Source organism: Chlamydotis macqueenii, chromosome 1 (assembly GCF_036417535.1).
Source record: "Chlamydotis macqueenii isolate bChlMac1 chromosome 1, bChlMac1.mat, whole genome shotgun sequence".
NCBI lineage: Eukaryota > Metazoa > Chordata > Aves > Otidiformes > Otididae > Chlamydotis > Chlamydotis macqueenii.
In genome coordinates, this window is record NC_141556.1 from 63,803,852 (window position 1) to 63,825,477 (window position 21,626).

A 21,626-nucleotide genomic window follows, 5' to 3' on the forward strand; every position below is an offset into this window, starting at 1 on the left:
ATTGCTGACTCCTTACGAAGGAAAACTGATGCACGTGCTCTGGCTGGTAAGTTTATTACCCTTTTCCATCTTACCAGAACACGTCTTTAATAAACTTATGTTCCAATGCAGCTTTCCAATCTGATGTTAACAACTTATGTTCACTATATAGGGGAAGAAAGGCTAGCTCTGCTTCAAAGCCTTCCATTTTTTCCTGTTTCTCCCTATTGCAGTTTTAAATGTCATTTGTGCAAGTTATGTTCAAATCCTTTTCTCCCTCTGCTAATTGCCTCTGGAGAAAAAAAAAAATACCACCACACCAAACAAGCAAAAGATGGTTTTAGACTGTTTAGTTAAATTTTTCTTAATCATATCCCTCAGCATCTGAATACATTTCTAGTAGTTTACTTCAAGCTTTATGTATTTTTGCAAAAGAATACTTCTTTAACATACATAAGCTTAAAGAAGCACATGGATTCTCAAGAAGTGGTCTGTAGCAATGCTTGGACTTGCTGTCCAAACAGCACTACAACAGGAAGCTATCAACAGAATATGTACTGCAATTGACTTTGTTCAGGATGAAATTAATACCATAGTGCAGAGCTTGCTTCTGAGAAAACAAACCACGTCTGTTTCCACTGATGGCCCCATACATTCCTTCAACAGTTCCATTGTCTCAGCTGTCTGTTCTGTATGCCTTCCTAACGTTACAGGCTCTTTGTTGGAAAGGTGATAACCAAAGTTAAAATTCCGTATTAGTGTGACATGATTCTGCCAGAGTTAAGAAAGATTGACATAAATGTCTTCATGTTTACAGAAACACACTGAAAAACAATCAAGCTGAAACACAGAAGCTTCAAAACTTTGAAGAACAGACAGACTCCTTGTTTCCTTTTTTTTTATTTTTTTTATTTGGGAAAAGTGCTTCTTACAAAAGGCAGCTGCAAAACAATACGTTTTAGACCTCAGAACAATTTCTCATTCCATTTAAAAGTGAAAGGAGAGGCAGTCTAGGGGACAAGAGCAGCAGGAGAACAGATCACGGGGCATCCACAAGTCAATAAAAAACAGCAATAATGTAATGCAAGGTTAAAATTCCTGGGCTGGGGCTTTGGTGGCAAAGTAATTTCTCAATGCAAATTACAGCCAGAAACTGCATGACTGCCTTTGTAAGCAGTAACTCACATAAGCTGAAGAGTTTTACCAGGCAACCTGCCCAACTCAAATGCTGAGAGGCACAGCGATTTCCTAGCGAAGCTCTCAGCTTAAGCAGTTACACCAAGTTCTAAAACTTACAGAGCAATAAAGCTAAAGGGGCCTTTCTGCTGTTCCTCTGACCCCACCTCAGCTAACTGGATTTCTGCTCCTGGACAACCTTAATCATACAAATGAAAGAGAGCTGGCATATTAGGGAGTGCCGTCTATTAAGTTAAGCAATAGTTAAGATCACTGCCATGGACTGGGCTGAGACCACTAAACTAGTTTCATGTCCAACTGGAGGCTAGACTTCATGCATCAAGAGAGGATGAAAGATGGTTTTGTTATTTTTAACTTACACAGAGTCTCCCCATCCTTGAGGTCCAACTCTACATTTATCTGTATATACACATAGAGAGTTCTCCTTTCACAAAGACATCTTCCTTTCATGCTAAACACAGTAAAAACCCAGAACGTTCACACCTGGTTCTGGTTACACAGTAGTAATAGTAATGTGCAAGTAAACAAGAGACCAAAATCACAAATGAAGACGTGTACATGAGGGGGCTGGAACGGAGCTGATGCCAGAAAGAGAGAATTTGTGTCTGGCCTGACGTCAGAAATATTGGTACAAAGACAGAAAAAAGGCCGTCAGCCAATTTACATCCCCACTGCATGGCCACTGCTCATTTTTGTATCTGGGCTCCTCAAAATGAGTGTGGAAGTCCTGTAAACACTTTAACCCTGGAACTGGGTGAACTCTGTTGGGTACACAGATGAAGCAACAAACCTAAGCTAACTGTTTGACAGTTAAATTCATTTTTACAAAAACTAACATTTTAAAGATTTATTTCTTGTTATTTGTTTAAACAGAGGGAAAACAACACTCCTGGGGTGGGAGGGGATGGGAAGAGACAGACCCTGGGTAAAAGTTATTACAACAGCACCTGGAATTGATCGGCCTGCCTAGGAGAAACACAGGCACTGCCACAACACCACAGGTAATAGCTACTGCCTGAAGCCAAGATGACAGTTCACACTGCACTGACAGGTGCTATAGATCCAGGTCATAATAATCTTCCAGCTCATCATGAAACAAGTCCCACTCATCCTCAGAATCTGTTAGCTCGTCGTCACCTCCTGCTGCCAACAGCATAAGCAACATCTCACCAAGCTCAAAGGTCACCACCTCATCTTCATCGGTCTCGAACGGATCACCGTTCTCTCGCTCCTCGATGAACTCCCAGAACCGATTCCTCCGCTGGGCCTGCAAGTGGAACACAAGTATTTCCCCAGGTGACCAAGCGGCACAAGGTAGGAGCCTTCCCAGAGGCTGACAAGGTTCAGCCCCCTGTGTCCTTTCTGACATGCAAGAAACTACACTCTCTCATTCAGGGAGATACTCACCTCCAGGAGAGTTTACCCTTACACATACCTATTAATTCTGCCCAACATTTCTACTTCAGTATGTTGGTGTACTAAGAAAGTTTTTGAAATTCACTCTTTCCATCTTGGCTTCCAGCACTCACAAACTTTAGACTGCTGCTCCCTTCAAATTCACCATTACAGAGGTTTATCAAAAGTAAAAAAAAAAAAAAGTCAACATTTCCCTGTCCTCTTCTCAAGGCAGCTGACTTAACTCACACCCCTCTTGCACTCTCTCTGTATAGAAAGGACAAAAAACAGCAGCACTGACCCGGTATCTACTTGAAGTTCCCACTTTGGGTCTCTGTGGCTCCTCTTCACGGCCATCAGGATATGCATGTTTGTAAAAACAGTTCCCTCCAAACGGACAGCTCCCACGGCCTTCATCAAAATACCTGCATGGCTTGTTGCTGGAAAGGAAAATACCGCAACCCTTACTCACAGCAGACCCCAACCAGGCTTCAGAAATGCATTTACTTGTAGTCCGAAAGGTTCTCGGGTACCATTTGGAGCTGAAGGTATTTTGTCAGTATACCACCTACACGCAGGAATAGTGTATTACACAACGTGTGTGGGTCGATGCATGCACAGGGACGCCGACGGCTCACAGTGCACAAGCTTGTACTCCCTTATGGCTACACCACCACTAGCGTTTTGTGTATAGAAGGGAAAGATTCAGGTCAAAGAGCACAGGAATAGCTTCACAACTGTGTGGTTGCATGCATCTGGAACCACATAGGTAAGGACACACTTCACATGTGGTGGTGGAAACGAGGTGTGAGGGGGGTTTACATCAACACCCTTCTTCTCCAGGTGTGCCTTGATCTCTGCTGTCTCAACTTGACAAAAGGCTACAGTGCTCATACCTCATTGCCTCCTTGTATTTCTGAATGAGTTTCTGCTTCTCTTCCTTCTCCTCCACCCAGTACTCACTTGGAATGACAAAGTTAGAGGTGATCCGACATTCTGGGCAGGACCTGGGGAATGAACAAACTGCGCTGCAAAATTCCACATTACAGGGCGCTCTCTCTCCTACGTAACAAGTCATGGCATATCTCCATCTTTAAAGATGTACTGTACCCACACAGTGGCTGTATGGGCTTTTCAATCTAGATTCTCTCTTACAGATGAAGATAACCTAAACTGTCTTCTTCAAGAACTCAATGGCAATGGCAGCTGGTCAGCTTGTCTCAGAAAAGCTTGAAAAAACACTTCACACAGACTCCTTTTTCTTTAGAATTAAATAAATTTATTTTGGTTTGATTTCTGCGTTTATTTGTTTGGAATTTTGTTTTTTTTTCTTAGAACAGACTTTAAGTGGAGAAATGTTTTGTTGACTGATTAATGAACTAGGGCAGTAACGAGTCAAGAAGCATACATTCTGAACTGGTTAATCTGTTTTCAGATTCCTAGCTGGGTGTCCAAGACGTAAACAATAACAATTGGACAACATGCTATTAAATAACCAAAAGTTATTCTCTACCATGAAGCGAGTCTTGCAAACTTAATCCACATTAACCAAATCAGAGTGTAAATGTTGACCCTAACAATTATTTCACTTCCGAGCTAAAGTTAGTACGCATTAAGTGCAGTCTCTGTGCAGTCTGCATCTGGAAGTCTGTTGCCAGTTGTCACAAGTTACTAAGGTCTTCCACAGTAACAAAGCACAATCAAAATGGGAAAGTGCCTCACTTTATAATCTTGCTCTCAAATTGTTTAGCACTCCTCCACTTGCGGATGCATTTGAGACAGTAAGTGTGGCTGCAGTTGGAGAGGATCCCAAAGCGGCGCTCACTAGGATTAGCTTTCTCATACACCACCTCCATGCATATCCCGCACACCATGTCTTTACTACGCTGGACGGCAAATGAAAGCTCCATGTCCTTCTCGTGAGCTTCAATGCAAGACTGAAAAGGAGAGACAAAAAACAACTACAGAGACAACTGGTCACCTGGTGAACTCTAAACAGGTTTTAAGCTCAGTTTGACTCTGCTGTTTTGCATAATGAATGGAGTATAATTAAGCTGAAAAATCTTTATAAAAAAAAAGTCTGCTCAGATGGCAGGGAACAATCAATTCAGAGTTCAAATTCCTTTCTTCAGACATTGCTTTTAAACAGAGAAAGGCAATCTAAAAAACCATCCAGTTTTACTAGGCAAAGAACAAAGCTTTAGCATTTCTACCCAGACTGCTTTCCCAGCAGAGATAAGAAAACCCAGCTGCTTTTAAACATGGCCCTGACAGGAAACAGTCTAGTTTACAACAGGAGTTTCATTCACTGCCTGATCTGCATGCACCTTTAAATGAAAGGGAATTAGTGAGAAGTGACTGTGGGGAGCTAGGAAGCAATAACTTAAAGCTGTTTAACATCAGACAGTTGTTTGCTTACCTTTATGTGCTCGGATCTCTGTCCGGCATCAATTGGATGCAAGACCTGCAGTCCACACATATCACACACATCCCCATGGATATACACGCAGTTTTCTCCATAACGACATTCTCCTACTGCAGCGTAGGGGCACAACTCCTTCTTTATCTCCACGTCTACTTGCTGTTTTTCATATTCTTCCTCAATCACCATTTCCTGCAAGGGTGCTTCAATACAGGAAGGAGCAGCTGGGAAGAAAATTAAGGACAGTAAGCAATACATTCAGATTTAGAGCAGTGGGAGAGAGAATACATTCTTTTAATGCAAAGTAATCTTTGGGTAAGCCTGCTCAAGTTATCCAAAGAGAATAAGAAACAATGTTCATTTCAGTTCAAGTTTCACACACCCTCAGCCTGAACTAAGTTATTTTCCCACTGAAGAAAGCACAACGAATTTCTTCATCCTTCAACCCACACAAGACTAAAGCTATCAAGTTTCAGTGATCAGATTCAGATCCATTTACATGCTAAGTCCAGACTAAAAAAATCTCACTAGTCCTCAACAGCTGAAGTACATTTTTATACAGACTCTGGTTCAGCAACAGCTAAATAAGGTTACAAATCTCACACTGCTTTGGCTAAAGTTAACGGGCTTTTCCCCAGAAATTACACAGCTGAAGCAATAAAGGTGTACCCAGCATAACAAAACACCAGTATGGAAACACCACATCAGCAGCTCCTTATGTGCAGGTTAATTAGCATGTCGTTGTTCAGCCTGAACAACAGGCTTTCACTTCTGGACTCCCATGCATGTGTATAAATGATACAAAAGCTTGCATCCACACCTCTCACACCAAAGTCTATTCTACATATTTGCCAAAAACCCTACCCCAAGGAGGTATCTGGTCTATCAGTCAGATACATAAACCAAGCTTTAAGAAACTGAAATTCAGGGCTTCTTCACTGCATTCTAAGCTAGCTATCAGTTTTGCAAAATAGGGACTAAAATTACCTTACCTAATTCTAAATTAACCCGAAATCTGTAGCACTTCTCCTCCCCATTTAGACAGCTTCTGCTTAGCACTTCTCCCTGTATCTCTTGTACATATACTTGTCTGTGTCACCACAAGCCAAACAGCCTTTTGAAATAATTTCGTAAGTAGGATGATAAACTACATTACAAGACAGAACCAGTCAGTTTGAAGCTGATGATATAATAAACGTAAGAGAACAACAAATCATTACTATATTCCGAATAAATATCAGGAGAACAGCAACTGGACTTCATTTACATAACCAGCAGCCGCTGCAAGAATAAAAAGTCACCTCTGCTATAAGAAAGTGTAACTTTTGTAAGCTGTTCAAGTTCTAGATTTGGAGAAGTAAACAAAAACTATCAAAGGCATACCTGGATCAAGAAAAGTAAAGGATAGACTCCTCAAAAAGAATCAGAGGCTGCATGCTTACACAGTCTTCATCCCCATGGAGCAAAGACACACAACACGCATGTATCAGCCTGTTAGTTTTTGAACATACAGAGAAAAAGTAGGTCCTGTATTTGTTTACCCCCTAAAACTGTGAGCTCAGGCAAAGCAGCGTAGGAAAATACTAGCTCTCAAAATAAGTTCAAGTCTGCTCCTTGAACCCTCTCTGACTTTAGAGGTCTGATCTTGGATCAGTCTGTTTGCTAGAAACATATGTTTGAAAAGCAAGTGAGTGACAGAATAACAAGACAGTGTCAACCTGCTTGTTTTTCAATAAGGTACCCAACCAAAGAACTCTTCACTACCTCTTCTTCCCCGTGAGGTCTACTGAACTGGCACCAAGAAAAGTAACAAGTAACCATATACGAGGCTCTACCTAGTCTTCTGAGTAACTGAACATGATACAAAAATTTGTACTTATTAATTTAAATGCCTCCCTCATCCCAATTTGAAACCCACGGTCTCCACTTCCAAGAGAAGTAACAAGAAAAATCACAACTCTCAGTTAGTTTCTATTCCCTTGACTGTCATTTTTGCCAGTGTTTTTTCTAGTTAATGTTACATATTTTTTTACCTAGTTGATTCATGTGAGTTTGACATTTTTTTTGACCCTTACTAAGGAAGGAGTTTAGCAGATCATAGTATAGATGGGCAGAAGCCTACCAGACAGACAAATGCATCTGAGTTTCAGAGGAATCAAGTGATACAGTACTTTCAATGCAGCTGGCAAGATTATCTTTGCTTAAGGCAATCCTATATCCCTGGAAAATGCATACTTTGGAAGAAGCAGCATATTTGAAACTTAACAGAAAAAAAATCCAGAGTCACCTGCACTCCTCTCAAGGATACTGAATTAAGTTTTGACAAAAGGTAAGGGTTTTATTCACTTAAAAAACCCCCACCATACTTATTACTTTAGGTTCTTTGAGAATAAAGGCTTTGAAGTTTCACCCTGTCAGAGACTCACTTAGAAACCCATTTATTTACTATACTGGTCCACAAAAGGAGAGAGCAAAGCTTCACATCTTGGTCAAAAAAAATATAGAGTTGTTACTTAAACCAAACCAACCACCACCAGCAACAACTACACCACCACCAGTCAGCAAGCACAGTGCACCATACAGCTACTAAGTTCCAGCCCAGTCCACAATACCACCCTTGCACAAAAAAGTACAACCAGTTCTTAGTGACTAGGCATCTAGACAACAAGATACAGATCTATGAATGTCAGTCTTTAATAATGGCTGTGGGTACTTCTACAGTTTGAGAGGGTGGGAGAGGGAAAAAACATACTAGAAGTGACATTAGTTTTCCAGTCCCCGTCTTCTGTGCTGTCTCAGCACTTCCCTACAGCCCTTCAGTTGTATTTCTATGAAATAAAAATTACTGTTTCCAGTTCTGAATATCTTCGCCTCCATAACCTGAAGATCTGCATGCATATCTCCTATATTTACTGCACTGTATCTGCTACAGTCTTGCTTCCTCTTTGAAAGCAAAATTAGAGAAACTCACAAGACTACTGCCTTAGTAGCTCCAAATCCAGTATTCCTCACAGGGTAACATTTACTCTGATTCTGTCTGCTGTTTTCAAAACCACTGTTCTCCAGTAGGTGGACCCAATCCCTGCCTTCTCACTGCCCATTTCACAGTCAACAGGATTAACTTCAGAGTAGTGAAAAAAAACCCCTATTTCATTACCTTCAATCCACACACCATCTGCTTTCCCTCTAGGACACACTTTGTAGCAGGATCAAGTACATCCACCTTGTAGCAGCAGGAAACAGTCACCCAATTCAGATTGTTTATCTTTCTGCCTTTCTACTCTTCCTCAATTATTCCAAAACATCTAGCATCAGTAGCAGAAGAACAAATACGGAAGTGTCGTGCATCTGTACAAATAGGTGATTATCTGAAGAATCATCACTATTTTCTTTGCTAGGCCCTGAGGTAATCCTCAAGAGATCAGATTTAGTCTCAAATCAGAATCATCTGCATTAACAAAATGTCTTGTCTCATAATAAGACTAGCAATATAGCCCAAGTTAACGTGTGGTTAAACTGCCAACCCCAAATCTCCAGCATTTGTAAGACAACTGAAAACAAAACTACTTCTAATCTTGAGAAATAGATTCCATTTTCAAGTTTCCAAGTACTGTACATTTTTCCAGACATCTGTAAGGCTCTAAAGTATATACTGTGGAATACATCTTCCTGATCACTACAGTAAGGTTTTTCATTTTTATAGCTTAATAAAGCTAGTAGCTTCAGAAAAGCAAAATTTTTAACACACACCTTTTAAGAAAGTCACTATGGGAATTAACATCATGTAGCACTGCTGAGAACAGAAATGGCTAAGTATGTTTATACATTAAAATACATCAAATTTCAAAGGATACAAACCAGAGAATTTGGAATAAGATTCAGAGAAGAGAATGTTATTTAACTTAACCTGTGGCAACCACAAGTTTCCATGAAAAAAAATACACCTGATCCCCTAGAAAGAGGAACTGCTTCAGTAAAACTAAGCGTGTTAAAGGTATAATGAAATGCTCTTATGCTTCAGGAATTTAGGAGAAAGCACTAGCTCTCCTATAAGGAATAGATACATTTAAAAGATCTCTGGCTGTTCAAACTAGCCATGAACTGATTCTACTGGAGGGCCACCAGGCTGAAGCTCGTGAAAAGAGACTGAGGAAACTGGGCCTGTTCAGCTTAAGCAGCTATCTTATTGTTATCTTCAGCTACCCAACGGAAAAGTACAGGGAAAAAAAAAGGCCAAACAGAGCCAGACTCCTCTCAGATGTGCACTGGACAAGAGACAGAAGGCAAGCTGAGGCAGGGAAAAAAATCCAATTGCATACTAGGAAAGAGTTTTTCCTTATGAAAGAAGTCTGACATTGCAAAGGTTGCACAGAGGTTCTGGCATTTTGTACATCTCCAAGGACGGAGATTCAACTAAACAAATCCCCTGGCAACTTGGCATAGCCGACCCTGCTCTGAGCAGGAAATGAACTAGATGAAATTTAGAGGTCACTTACAATCTAAACTATTCTGCTTTGATAAAAATATATATTTTTTTAAAGGATCCTTTGTCTCAATGAATAGAGAAGTCATGCCTTTTATAACAGGAAGGTGACACATGAACAGGTAGAAGACAAGTTTTCATTCCTTTGGACAATACCCAAGTCACAGATACACCAAACAATTTCATAACCAAACTTCTCAACAACACTACAAAATGTTAACATTACTCAATCATTCTCTTCCTCAAATCAGATCAGAGTACATTCCAATAGCGCCCTGCAACACTGAGAAAGTAATTCCTCTTTTCAAATCAGAGTATCTGAGTAGTGCTGTGGAGACAAGGAAGTGTAATCTGAGCACTGCATGACACAACTTCAAACTCTTCTGGACACAAGGTGTCCATTTTGGAGTCAAACTATTATTTGACTACTCATGGTCATAAGCTTTCAGTTTTAGAGAGTAAAATATAGAAGTTATGCTAAAGTAAACACACCCAGCCTACTTTTCACTTAAATTTTAAACCTTTGTGCTATTTCTCTGCAGGGAAAGGAGATGACAAGTATGCTATGTAAACAGTTTGGTCCCACTTGATGAGTTTCTTCAATCTCCTTGTCAACATGAGCTGCCACAGTATTAGAAAGTCAGGTCCAGAAGGTAACTAGAATAAATTATTTTCAGCCTCTGGTCCGAATTGCCATAGAATTCAAAGCAAGCATTTGGCTTCACTTAATTCTACAAGAATCTGTACCTCCACTTGAAAGTCTTAAGGAGATTAAAAAACCCACCACTGAAAAAACCCCATACACCACAACAAAAACCACAAGTCACCAACAACAAACAAAAAACCCTAAAAGGCAGTAGATTCTCTTTCTAGAACAGTGATATTTATTGCATCACCAGTATTTTTCTTCTCCCATTACATATGCAAACTAAACTTCCAAATAAGGAGATTCACCAAGTCACTCAGAGCCATAACAAGAGGAAGCCAGCTATGCAGAGACTGTCTTTAAATACACCTCGTTCCAGAACATCAGGATACAGCAGTATTAACTGATGTGGAACAGTCTTAACTACTCAGATCAGAAAGTTCAAGCATAACTTCAGGACAGATCACTCAAAGTCATTAATAAACAAAAATAACTGTACTCAACAAAACCCAAAGCATTAAAATAAATGCACTACATACAGATTGTTGACCCATAACAGAAATTTACTCTTATCCCATGATAAGCTTACCACGTCCACAGTATGGCTGCCCAGGGACAAACTCCACAGCATTCACCCAGTCTTCAGCACAGACTCCTGCAGCTGCCAGATCTATATTTTCATCTTCTATCTCAGCAAAAAATTCTTCAACTGTTTCAGGGAGTTCAATTGCATCAGCGAAGTCTGAGGATACTGAGGGATAAATTTCTTCATCTGGATACTCATCAATCACTTCTTCCTGTTTCAGTGGCTTGGTATGTTCATATCTACAGAGTTAAAACACATCCCGTCAACTCTTCACAAAAATACCTCCACAAACCAGCCCAAGGGATTAAAAATAAACTAGTTAAGAGGAAAACATGCTATTCTGAATAATGACCTAGAAATGGCTTGGAAGACAAAGTCACTGATGACCCTTTAGAGAGATATGCTTCCACTTGCATCATCTGTCAGAACTGCTAAAGGAAACAGAAGGTACTCCATGATTTTGGAGGAAGTGGAGCAGCATTCCTAAGTGTAGCCAGCACCACATCTTTCTTTTGGATCCATATATCTTTGTGAAATATCTTCTTCAGCTATGACAGCCATTAAAATTAAGTACTGAAATAAATTGAATTAAGATGAGACCTTCAAATCACTGTATTAAAAAATATTAAACTAATTTTTTTAAAAATCACGAAGCATATTCAACCAAGTTCACTGTCACTAAAAAAAACATTATTACTAATAAGGCTTTTAATGAGAGCAAAAATGGTTTTAGACTGTTGAAATATTTCTAAAATATTGTTTATTTAATCTATATCATAGCCTTTTTTAAATTCTGATTTTTGTGTATGCTTTACAATGTATAACATTAATACAGTAGCAGATTGTATGTATAAACTATAAATATATATATGGGGAGGTGCTCAAAAATTTTTCACTGATGGGGTGCATGATTCAGAGACCACTGATGTACACTTTCAAGAAAGTAACACTGGCAGATAGAAGGCTACAGAGAAGCTTATTTTTGTTATTTTTCTTATACACAGTAACCATATACTAAACATCAAAGTAAAGAACTACCCCATGAGGTCATGATGCAAATAATTATGCATTAAAGTTGCAACAAGACAGAATGTTAAAACTCCTGATAAATTTTAATAAAGTGAACTTAAAATTATGCAAACACCCCTAAGCCTTTGTAAAGCTTTGGTACACTAGGAAAGCATCAGTTTCCTTTCTTCACATTTCTGTTTTCTCGTTTTGATAATGTAGGGTCACTTTGTACAAGCAACATTTTAGATTGTAAATGACTAGACTCTTACTTTTCAAAATGGCAGTTCGAGTGTCAGAGTAGCAATTCCTGAAGAGACATACACAATCCAGGGGCGGGGGTGGGGAATTCTTACCTGTTCAGGCTTTTATGATCACTTATCAAATGTAACTCAGTTCCATCAGTTCAGCTAGCTTGAATGGAGTCTCAGATTTCAATGAATTCATCTACTTATGTTATTAAGTAAGCTTACACACCCTGACAACTCCTACTTTTACTAAGATCAATTCTCTTTTTGCCTTGCCTTTGCTTATTTCATCCATAGCAAAGCAAACACTATAGTATTCAGCAAGAGAAGGCAGCTTGTGAAAAGAAGCTATCTTTATAAACTTCTGAAGTTGCAATGAAAGAAGAAAACAGTAAGATTTATTGTCTTTCTGTGAGCTCTCTACTCAGGGATGCAAGAGGGAAATCACTCCCCACCAGGATGTTCAACAGCATTTCTTTACCTGCAATGATCTCCATAAGCGCAGCATCCTCGCTGGTAATACCTGCACACCATGGCAGACTGACTAGTGGAGAGGTCATGGGAGTAGCGACAGTTGTCTCCTTCCTTGCAGACTCCATGCATAAAATATCTGCAAGACAGAAGATTACCATGAATTAAGGAGAAGCACTGAAGTTGTAAACAAAGTATTTGGATGATGAGTTTATCTGTAAATCAAGGTATGTTGAATTAAGGACACCACTCATGGGACCATGTCCCAGTATAAACATACAAATAAGAAAGTCTGAGAAAAGATGAAGCCTTAGTCATTTCAGTGAACTGCACTGCACATTTAGGGACTTGTACTTACAAAAGCCTGAAAAAAACCTGCAAAGCAAACCTTATCTAGGGCTAGGACACAGAGAAGAAAGAGTCTTGGACAAAGCACACAGGGACAAAGTTCTGCCTGTAGTTCCTGTGTTCTGATACCAGCAGAAAACTTAGAGAAGCCCACCACTGAACCCAAGAATCAAAATCAGCCACACCCTAAATAAGTTTGAGTGCTTAAATTTATTTTGAATTTGTAAATAATTCAATCAGAAGTAGTTTAATCTCCAAGATGCAAAATATATTTGTGATGGATAATTATATCTGACAAAATACACACTTCTTTGATGTAGGAGCCAAATAATCAGAAGCATCTTGCTTCAGTATTGTGCTGCCCATCTCAAAATAATTGTATCATTTCAAAGCTTTTGCAACTAATGTCAGGATGTCAAATAATGCAAATTTAATTGAGCAATCTCAAATTCAGCTATTCAAGAAAACTGAACAGTCATTTTCAATGTGTTTTAAATTTTAACCTAGAAGACACAAGCTTCTTTAAATTTAAGGCACTGTAACTACTCAGAGTCAATATGTTCACATCAAAACTACAACTGAAAATACAAGTTTAAGTACATCTTTCCCAATCCACATAGAAGTATTAGCCAAGGAGGAAATAAAAAAGAAATTTCCCAAACCTATATAAGAACTGAATCTATCAAGATGTTTGCCAACACTTCAGTTTAGAAAGAGAAGCATTGGCCCTCAGATACCAAGTCACAAACTCTGAACTCACTGGAAATAGCAAGACCTGATAAACAAGAAAATCTATTAGCATTTAGGTCTCATACAGAAAACCACTTGAGGGAAGACTGAGAAGCAGATTATACCCTTAAGCCCATCTTGTGGCTGAAAGAGGCACTCCTGCCCTCCTCCTGTTGCACATTTCCACTGCTTTACATTGGTACTACCACAGCTAGGCAGCCGGCAGAACCAGGTTCTCCAACCAGCTGACTCTGCAGTCACACAGCAGTACAGCCAGTACAGGAGACAGAAGGATCATCTTTCAGCACCCCAAGCTAAGATTAGGATAGCTCTTCACAAAACAGCACATTCAAATCAATATTCCTGAACTTAAAAGGTGTCGAGTTGTTGAATTGCATAAACTTCTGCATAGGTAATCTGCTATATTTTTAAAAAGTCAGATCAAAGTGAACATTCACCAAATGACATAAGTAGAGCTACATTTGTAATCCAGTGCTAGGGATACATTAAAAACCTGAGATGAGTCCCAAGAGGACTGATAACCCTTCATGTGCAAAATCAGTGGTGTATTCAAGGTACTAAGAACAAAAAAAAATCTAAACCACTAGCTGACACTTGCCATCAGGTTATAATTCACACTCAAAACAATCACCTGTCTGTACACTGTAGCCACATAGAAACCAGGTAAGAAATGGGATCCTACATAAAAATAATTGGTCTAAGACCAAGATGAGGCTCTGCTGGACATCCTCCCCAGAAATGAGTACCCTAGTCAGGTTTGCCAGGTGGCTGCACAAACAGCTATGCCAGCACACACCAGGAACAAGGTGTTGCAAAAGCAAAACAAGAGAAACCCACGCTCCATAACCAGCACTCTCCACTGTGAATAAAAAACAAAGCACCAAAAAATCCACCACCCCCACACACACACTCCCTAACACAACCCGCCCACAAACTAACTCACCTCACAGCAAGAAAAACCCCAACAACCCATGAGCTCATGAAACCAGAACATAACTGGAATTTCTGGCTTGCTTTTAAGAAATGCGACTCACACCAACAGGGTAAAAAAATAATTCAGGTTGTTAAATGTTTGCTCTTGTTAACAACTGTTATCTCCACCCTTTGCTTATTTCCACAGAGCATTGCTTCCCCTATGTGTTGGGGGCACTCAATTTCATAGCCACCTGCTGACTCAGATCAGGAAATGGCTTCAGATGTAACCTGAAATTCCTTTTGATGCCCCCATGGTTATTTTTAATCTAGATCAGATCACTGCTCAGCCCCACCACACAGCCCCACTGCTACTTAAGCCAACAAAAGTGTTGGGACACCACTACGACTGAAATAAGTAACTAAGAAAAAGGCATCAGCCTGAAGTGAGGATTTCTCTAAGAAAGTACTTGGTCAACATAACTTATCCTAAATACGTAAGCCTCAAAATTAGGCTCTCCCACTACTTGTTTGACAGAGAAGTGGAGTTTCAAGTAATTTTCCTTCTTTCCCTGCTTATGTCAGAAAATCCTACGCAAATACAGATTCTGTATAATTCTAAAAGTTGTCACAATTCATTACATCCAGATGGCAGGCTATAAGGCAAAAAAACCCCAACCTGAAACATTCACAAGCTCAGTCTAATTCACACATCATTCTGAAAGGCCTGCAATCCTACGCAGCAAACTCAGTATCATTTGAGCACAAAGGCTGAGGTAGGAGGAGAGAAAAATGTATTTACCTAAGATTACTCCTCCACAGCTCCCAAGACGTTTTTTACTTTAAGGTCACAAAGAATTTAACATTTTTACATAGGAAATTACAGTGTTTGACTAAAATATAGACTTTGGTCATGTAAAAGAATAAACAGAGTGCATCATTTTTGGTGAAACTTCTGTTGGAGAGCATCTTTACACATATAGATTGCTCAATTTAACTGTAACTTTACACAACCGCAACAATACCAGTCTCTTGTTTCTAGTTACAGAAAAAAAAAAAAGGATCCTTAAAACAGAGAAATACATGAGTTATCTGCCTCACCCAGTGACATATAGAAGGACATCTGAAATTTGCATTCTGTCAAGTGCCCAGAGAATACAAATAATTTCATCTGAAAAAGAAACTGGATCAAGTATAACTGCATTTTCTCTGAGTGTCTGTGATGCTGTCATCCAAGAAGCACTTATTCTGACAGCAGTGCTCTGTCTTTCCTATTCAGATACACTAGCATAATTTGGTGAGGTTGCATGGGGAACTAGACCAGAGAACTCAGCGAGGTCCAAATCCAGATCCCAGTTCGGTTCACTGCATGACTGTACAAAACACAAGTGATATCAACACGCAGAACAACCACTCAGAAATAATAGTTGCCTGCACTGGCATTTTATCACTGAAATATGTTTCAACTCACATCCAGTTTTGTATGCCTTGATCAAAATAGCATACCCTGACTTTCATGGGGTACTTTGAAAAAGGTCATAGAAATTAGGCTTTGCACATCCAAAAGTCTCAAGTTGTATACAAGATCTGGTGGGCATTTTTTGGAAACTTCTAGAGAAAACACTTGACAAAGGCCATAAAGCTAATCGTGTCTCCAACTCCCTGAAACTCCAGCCACTGGAGAGAGGTCAGATGTTATAAGTGCTACAATTAATTTTCTAGAATACTTAGTATTTTCAAGTTCATCCAGGTTTCAGTGATCTTGATTTCCATGATGCTTTAAAGTATAATAATCTACCGAAGATCTTGGTTTCCACTGCTAGAATAATATTACATCTATTACTTTCCACAAGCTAGAAAAAAAAAATAAGTTACAGTGCCTTCATCAAAAGGGCAATGCAGTTTTAAATACTAATAACTGCAGTCTAAAATCCTGAAAACATACTAGCTCCTTCCAGATGGTTCTTTGTATGTACTAAGCCTTTACCCTTGCAATCCTATTAGTGAAATCAATATGCAATACTTCCTCCCATAGCTTTCAAAGCTTGCAATGGGTCGCTTATTCAGGTGTGGTTTGTTCTTCACTTCACATCCACCTAATTCTGCTTTCAGATAACCCAGTTTTGTGTATAAAGTACTGGTTTTGCTGAATTAGAATGTCACACCCAGCAACAGACCTCCTTCAAAAACTGAGACATTGCCATGACTGGCAGGACAAGGAACCTCAGGATAACAGCCAGCTGCAGTCATTAGCTTCTTCAGGTGCCATACAGAGACTGAGCATTCCCAGGGAAGGGGCCAGGCATGCTGTTCCAGCACAGCACATGGGCGTTCAGCCACGTGAGTGGCTGACAAAATTCTACATGAGTTAGTCACCCTAAGAAAAAAGAAAAAAGGTAGGTCTTAACAGCATTTATCTCCTTGTCCCTTCTCCATAAACTCCTTCAGCAAGAAGCTAGTGGGGAATCCAGAACAGAGCAGCTTAAGAGAGGGGCAAAAACAGGCTGTTAAGAGGTTTGCACTCCACATCTGATCACTAGTGTTGCACTTAATTAAGTAGGCATACTTTACCGATTCAGATTCTTCACATTAAAAGACAAATATCTGACCTAGGTTTCCAGAAAGAACAGCAAAGATACAAACATGTAGACAATGCTCAAAATACACTAGTTATTTGCTAAGGGTTTTATTTATGTTCAGTTATTAAACAAACAAGTGGAATGTCATCTATTTACACCAACTTGATAACCTTATCTCTTATTGCATGACATCTGGAAAACAAATATTTGGAGCTAACAGTGTCAAGACTTTGGAGAAAAAAAAATGTTGGCTACACCACTGCTCAATAAAACCACGTACCAATCTGAAACTTGAAGGACAAGGAAGCTTGGTAAGGACCACCATGCTTCTTATTTCAAACATATCAGTAACAAAAGGATCAGAATATTAACTAAAGAACAGTTACGAATTACAGTTTTATTCCCCTGTAGTTTATTCCAGATTTAAAGATTACAAAATATCACACATCACAAAAGCCTTGAAAAAAGCTAAACCATAGAAGGTATGTAAGAAAATTATTTTTCATCCTCTCAAAGAACATGATGAATTCTTACGTTTCACCCTGAGACTTCTAAGCTTTAGCTGCAAGAATAGCAGAAGGGTAATATCTGCAAAACGAGATGTCTAGGAGAAATCAAAGTCCATCCATTGTGTCACTCAGACATCAATCATCCTTCCCAAGTATATCACACTGGCATAACAACAACAATTTATCATATCAGGTGTTGAAAGGAGCAGCAAGAACTTATTCTACCAATTCTAAACCTCCAGTTCTGATAAAACAGCCGTATTCCAGGCAGTACTTACTCTCACCCATATGATGATTCAGGTAAAAAAAGCCTACAAACAAATATAATTGTGCAGTGCTACTCAAACCAGAAACTGCTCTACCTATTATATTAAAAACCTGCATTTTGAAATTCAACCCCTTCACCTCACATTCAAATCCTCAAGCTCTTTTATGAAGGTAAAACAAGATTTAATAGTTAAATACATTTTCTTGAATGTGAAAATATCCTATTGAAACCAAAGTTAGAAAAACAAAATTCTTATCACACATTCCCAGAAGCTCAACTTGAAATTGTTAATTTCCCTTTAAAGTATGAGGAAAACTAGCCTGCCTACAACTTGAATGGTCCACTAAAAATAAACAAGCAAATAAGTGAGCAAGCAATGGGGTAACTGGGAGGATTAGTCAAAAAGAACAAAGAGGACGTTCATGAGGTCCCAAGCTGAGATCTCATTTCTGTTTAAGCTCAAATTAACCATTAGAAAAGAGTAGCTTTAACTTTCCACTAGTCCTGAGTGTCTGTAAATAAAAATATTCATTATAGATTCACTGCACGATATATTAAACAGACTCACTGCACTGCATCACACTGATGAACTTGACTGCTTCAGCACTACACCAGTCACTGTCTTCAATAAACAGATTGTGTCCGTTACCTGAGAGACTGTATCTATATCCATCTCTCACCAATCCATTTCGCCTAATTGAGCCTTTCGATCTTTAGAAAGAACGAGGCAATCTATACAGAGGGAGCACTAATCGATACCCTTGCAGCTCACTTAAAAGCTGAGGTAAGCATCGTTCCTGGGCATTTCCTCATCGCTGGCCTACGTTTAACTGCCATGCATCAAATATTAACCCGGTTACTCACAGGCAAAACTCTTTGTATGCAGAAGTTAAGTACTCAGAGAGAGCTGGGAAACACTCAGCAGTGCGTTAACCAAAATAAACAGTGAGTTAACAGGAATGCTTTTAAACACTGCAGGGCATACTTAATAGCAGAAAAGAGAAACACAGCAACCAAGCTCCCTGTGAAAGCCAAGCTACGTTTCTTAATACTGCTATTTCAATCCGCCGTCGGCACAGATGGAAAAATACGCAGAAAAGGCAGAGATCTCACATCAAGATCTAGAGCCTCTTCCTTGCCGCCCGAGGGACGTTCCTTTGTGCTTCCAAGTGACTTGGAATGTATTAGCCCAGAAACGTGTTCAGGTTAAACGCAATTTTCAATTTTATTTAAACAAAAAAAAAAAATTTAAAAAGGAGGAAAAAAAAAAAAAAAAAGAGTGAGGAGATGCTCGTTGATGCTACTCTTGGATTAGTACATGCTTTCACATAAACTGACTAACGTATTTCTATACCCACAAAAACGGTTTTATATTCCTTTCAGCCTGCAAAGAGGCCAGCAGTGTAAGTTTAAAAATAGTCCATCTGGCAAGCTTTACAACATGCAGTATGATCTGCAGAATCCCATATAAAAGATTTCTCAGAAGTACAGTTTAAAGGAAAACAAAAATAGAAAGTGACGCAGCATACAGAATCTTAAATGTAACACGAACAGCAGCACTTCTGACGTTTTGCAGTCTGTCGTGACTTATTCCTATCCGCTGGTTTAATACATAATTTTTGCTGTATCAATCACGAATGCATTTCGTTTTACGAGTTTTTAAGTTTTTATTCAAACGGACAAGGACTTTAGCAATTTTGTATCTCCTGCTGCATGGCACTTTCTAGAACGCGGCTACAGGACTTTCATTCTACAGTCTCCTTCACAGCGACCGCTGCGGGCGGATTTTCACACAATAAGTAGCGGCCCACGGCCTAACACAAGGAGGCCACGCTTGCCCCGCTTCCCCGCCCCGGCGGGGCAAAGGGCCGGCATCCACACGCCATGTGCGGAGCGGAGCCGCGGGGAACACCCTTCCGTCACGGCAGAAGAAAAGCCGCGGCCCGCACCGCCCCCGCCCGCGGGTCGGGGCCGGCCCGGCCAGACCAGGCCCGCAGCGCGCCCGACGCCAGCCGGTACTTCCGGCCACGGGCCGCCGCTCCTGCCGCCGCCACCGCCGCACTACATCCCCCACAAGCCCCGCCGCCGCGGCCGGTTTCCGTCCGGAGCCGCCGCAGGCCCGGGAGCGGCTCGGCCCGCTGCGCAGTTTGCCGCAGGCCGGCCCCAGGGCGCCGGGCTGGGCGGGGCGGGGGGGGGGGGGGGGGGGGGGGGCGCTGCGGCCGCGCGCTGCGCTGCGCCTACGTGACCGGTGGGGGAGGGGAGAAGCGCTGAGGGAAACGGCCGCGGGGGGGGGGGGGGCGAGGGTGGGGGAGGGGGGGAGAAGGGCGACCGCGACCGTCCTCGCGTCCCGCCCGTCCTCCCGGCGGAGGGCGCGTACCTGCAAGTGACCTGCTTGGTCCAGCCGCCTCCTCCCGGCCCCGCGGCGAGCGGCGGCACGGCCGCGAAGTCGAAAGCGACGGCGGCCGTCGCTCCCGCGGCCGCCGCGGCAGATGTACCCAGGGCCGCCGCGGCCGCCGCAGCGCCTGCCGTTGTTCCCAGAGCCACCGCCTCCGCCATCGCTGTTTATCCCACACAGCGGCAGCACCGGAACTTCCGGGAGCACATCCTTCCGCCCGGGCGGACCGGGCGCAGCCGGGCGGCGGCGGCGGCGGCGGGGCGGGGCGGGGCGGGGCGGGGCGGGGCGGTGGAGGCAGGCGCCAGCTCCGCCCCCTGCCTCGCGCCGGGCGGGAGCTGGCCCTCCCGCCGAACGGCGGCTCCGATTGGTGGAGGGCAACGTCCAGGCGGGAACGCGGTGGGGGAGGGGGGGGCGCTGCCATTGTCCCCGCGCGGCCCCGGTAGTTTTTACGGCGCGTTTGAACCCGCGGGCACGGCTGCGGCAAGGTCACCGCGGCTGCAAAGCTGGGAGACAAAGCCCAGGCGTGGCCCGGCCTCGCCCCGGCCGGGCCTGAGGAGCGGCGGCGCTCGCCTGATGGGGTGGGGCCTTCCCAGACGCCCAGCTGCCGGCTTGGGCCGCGCCGGTTGGGCTGGCTCGGTCCGCGGCGGGAAACGGGCCGTTCCCTGGAGGGAAGGACGCGTAACGGCAGCGTGGCGCCGGCTGCGAGGGGGGGCGGGGGGGAGAGGGAGAAAAACGAGCCAGTGGCGCCTGAAAAGCCCAGACCGAAAATTGGCAGTAGGCCACCGGAGAGCTCGCCGCTGCTAATTTGGGGTGACAACCTTCACGTCCTTCTGCCGTAATAAATCCTGGTGGTGAAACTGCTGTTTGCCTGATCCGTGTCGTGTCCTTGTCTACCTGCTGCCAGGAGTCTTGAGCCAAGTACAAAAAGGCCCAAAAAGGCAAAGTGACATGCAGGAGCAAGGTGAAGAAAGAAGTCTGTCGGTGCAATGTTATTGATATTTTGCATAGGTATTTGAAAATACATTAAAAAATGAAACATAACTAAGCCATCGGTCACTTCAGAAAACACTGAAATTAAGCCTCTGTTCGAAAAAGTAGATAGTAGGACACTGCCGCAGCATGGCAGGACTTTAGGAAGTGCAGGAGAGTGGTCAGAAGAGGTAAATCTGTTTTCAGGTTGCCTTGAAGCAGTGAACTTAAGTGCCCTTGAATGACCTGAGGAATGAGGTAATGTGAATGCACTTGGCTGGCATCTTCTGGAACATGCAGAGCCATGATCTGGGCAAACAGAACTCTAAAGTAAAAGGCAGTGAAGTATACCTGACCAATTTGGTGGCCTTCTGTGACAGGGTGACAGCATCAGTGGACAAGGGACGAGCAACAGATATCATCTACCTGGACTTGTGCAAAGCTTTTGACACTGTCCCGCA

General features: G+C 41.9%; 1 protein-coding gene across 1 annotated transcript; it reads right to left on the minus strand.

The window, feature by feature from the left end:
- Nucleotides 1-863: 863 nt before the first annotated feature.
- Nucleotides 864-20,456, minus strand: MKRN1 (makorin ring finger protein 1). The gene is made up of 8 exons (XM_086754747.1): nt 20,179-20,456; nt 12,446-12,574; nt 10,712-10,947; nt 4,991-5,217; nt 4,294-4,508; nt 3,468-3,578; nt 2,873-3,011; nt 864-2,443 (listed from the first exon to the last, which is right to left on the minus strand). Exons 1-8 carry the CDS (start codon nt 20,355-20,357, stop codon nt 2,231-2,233), a joined length of 1,449 nt encoding a protein of 482 aa, XP_086610873.1. The 5' UTR covers nt 20,358-20,456; the 3' UTR covers nt 864-2,230.
- Between the last annotated feature and the right edge of the window lie 1,170 nt (nt 20,457-21,626).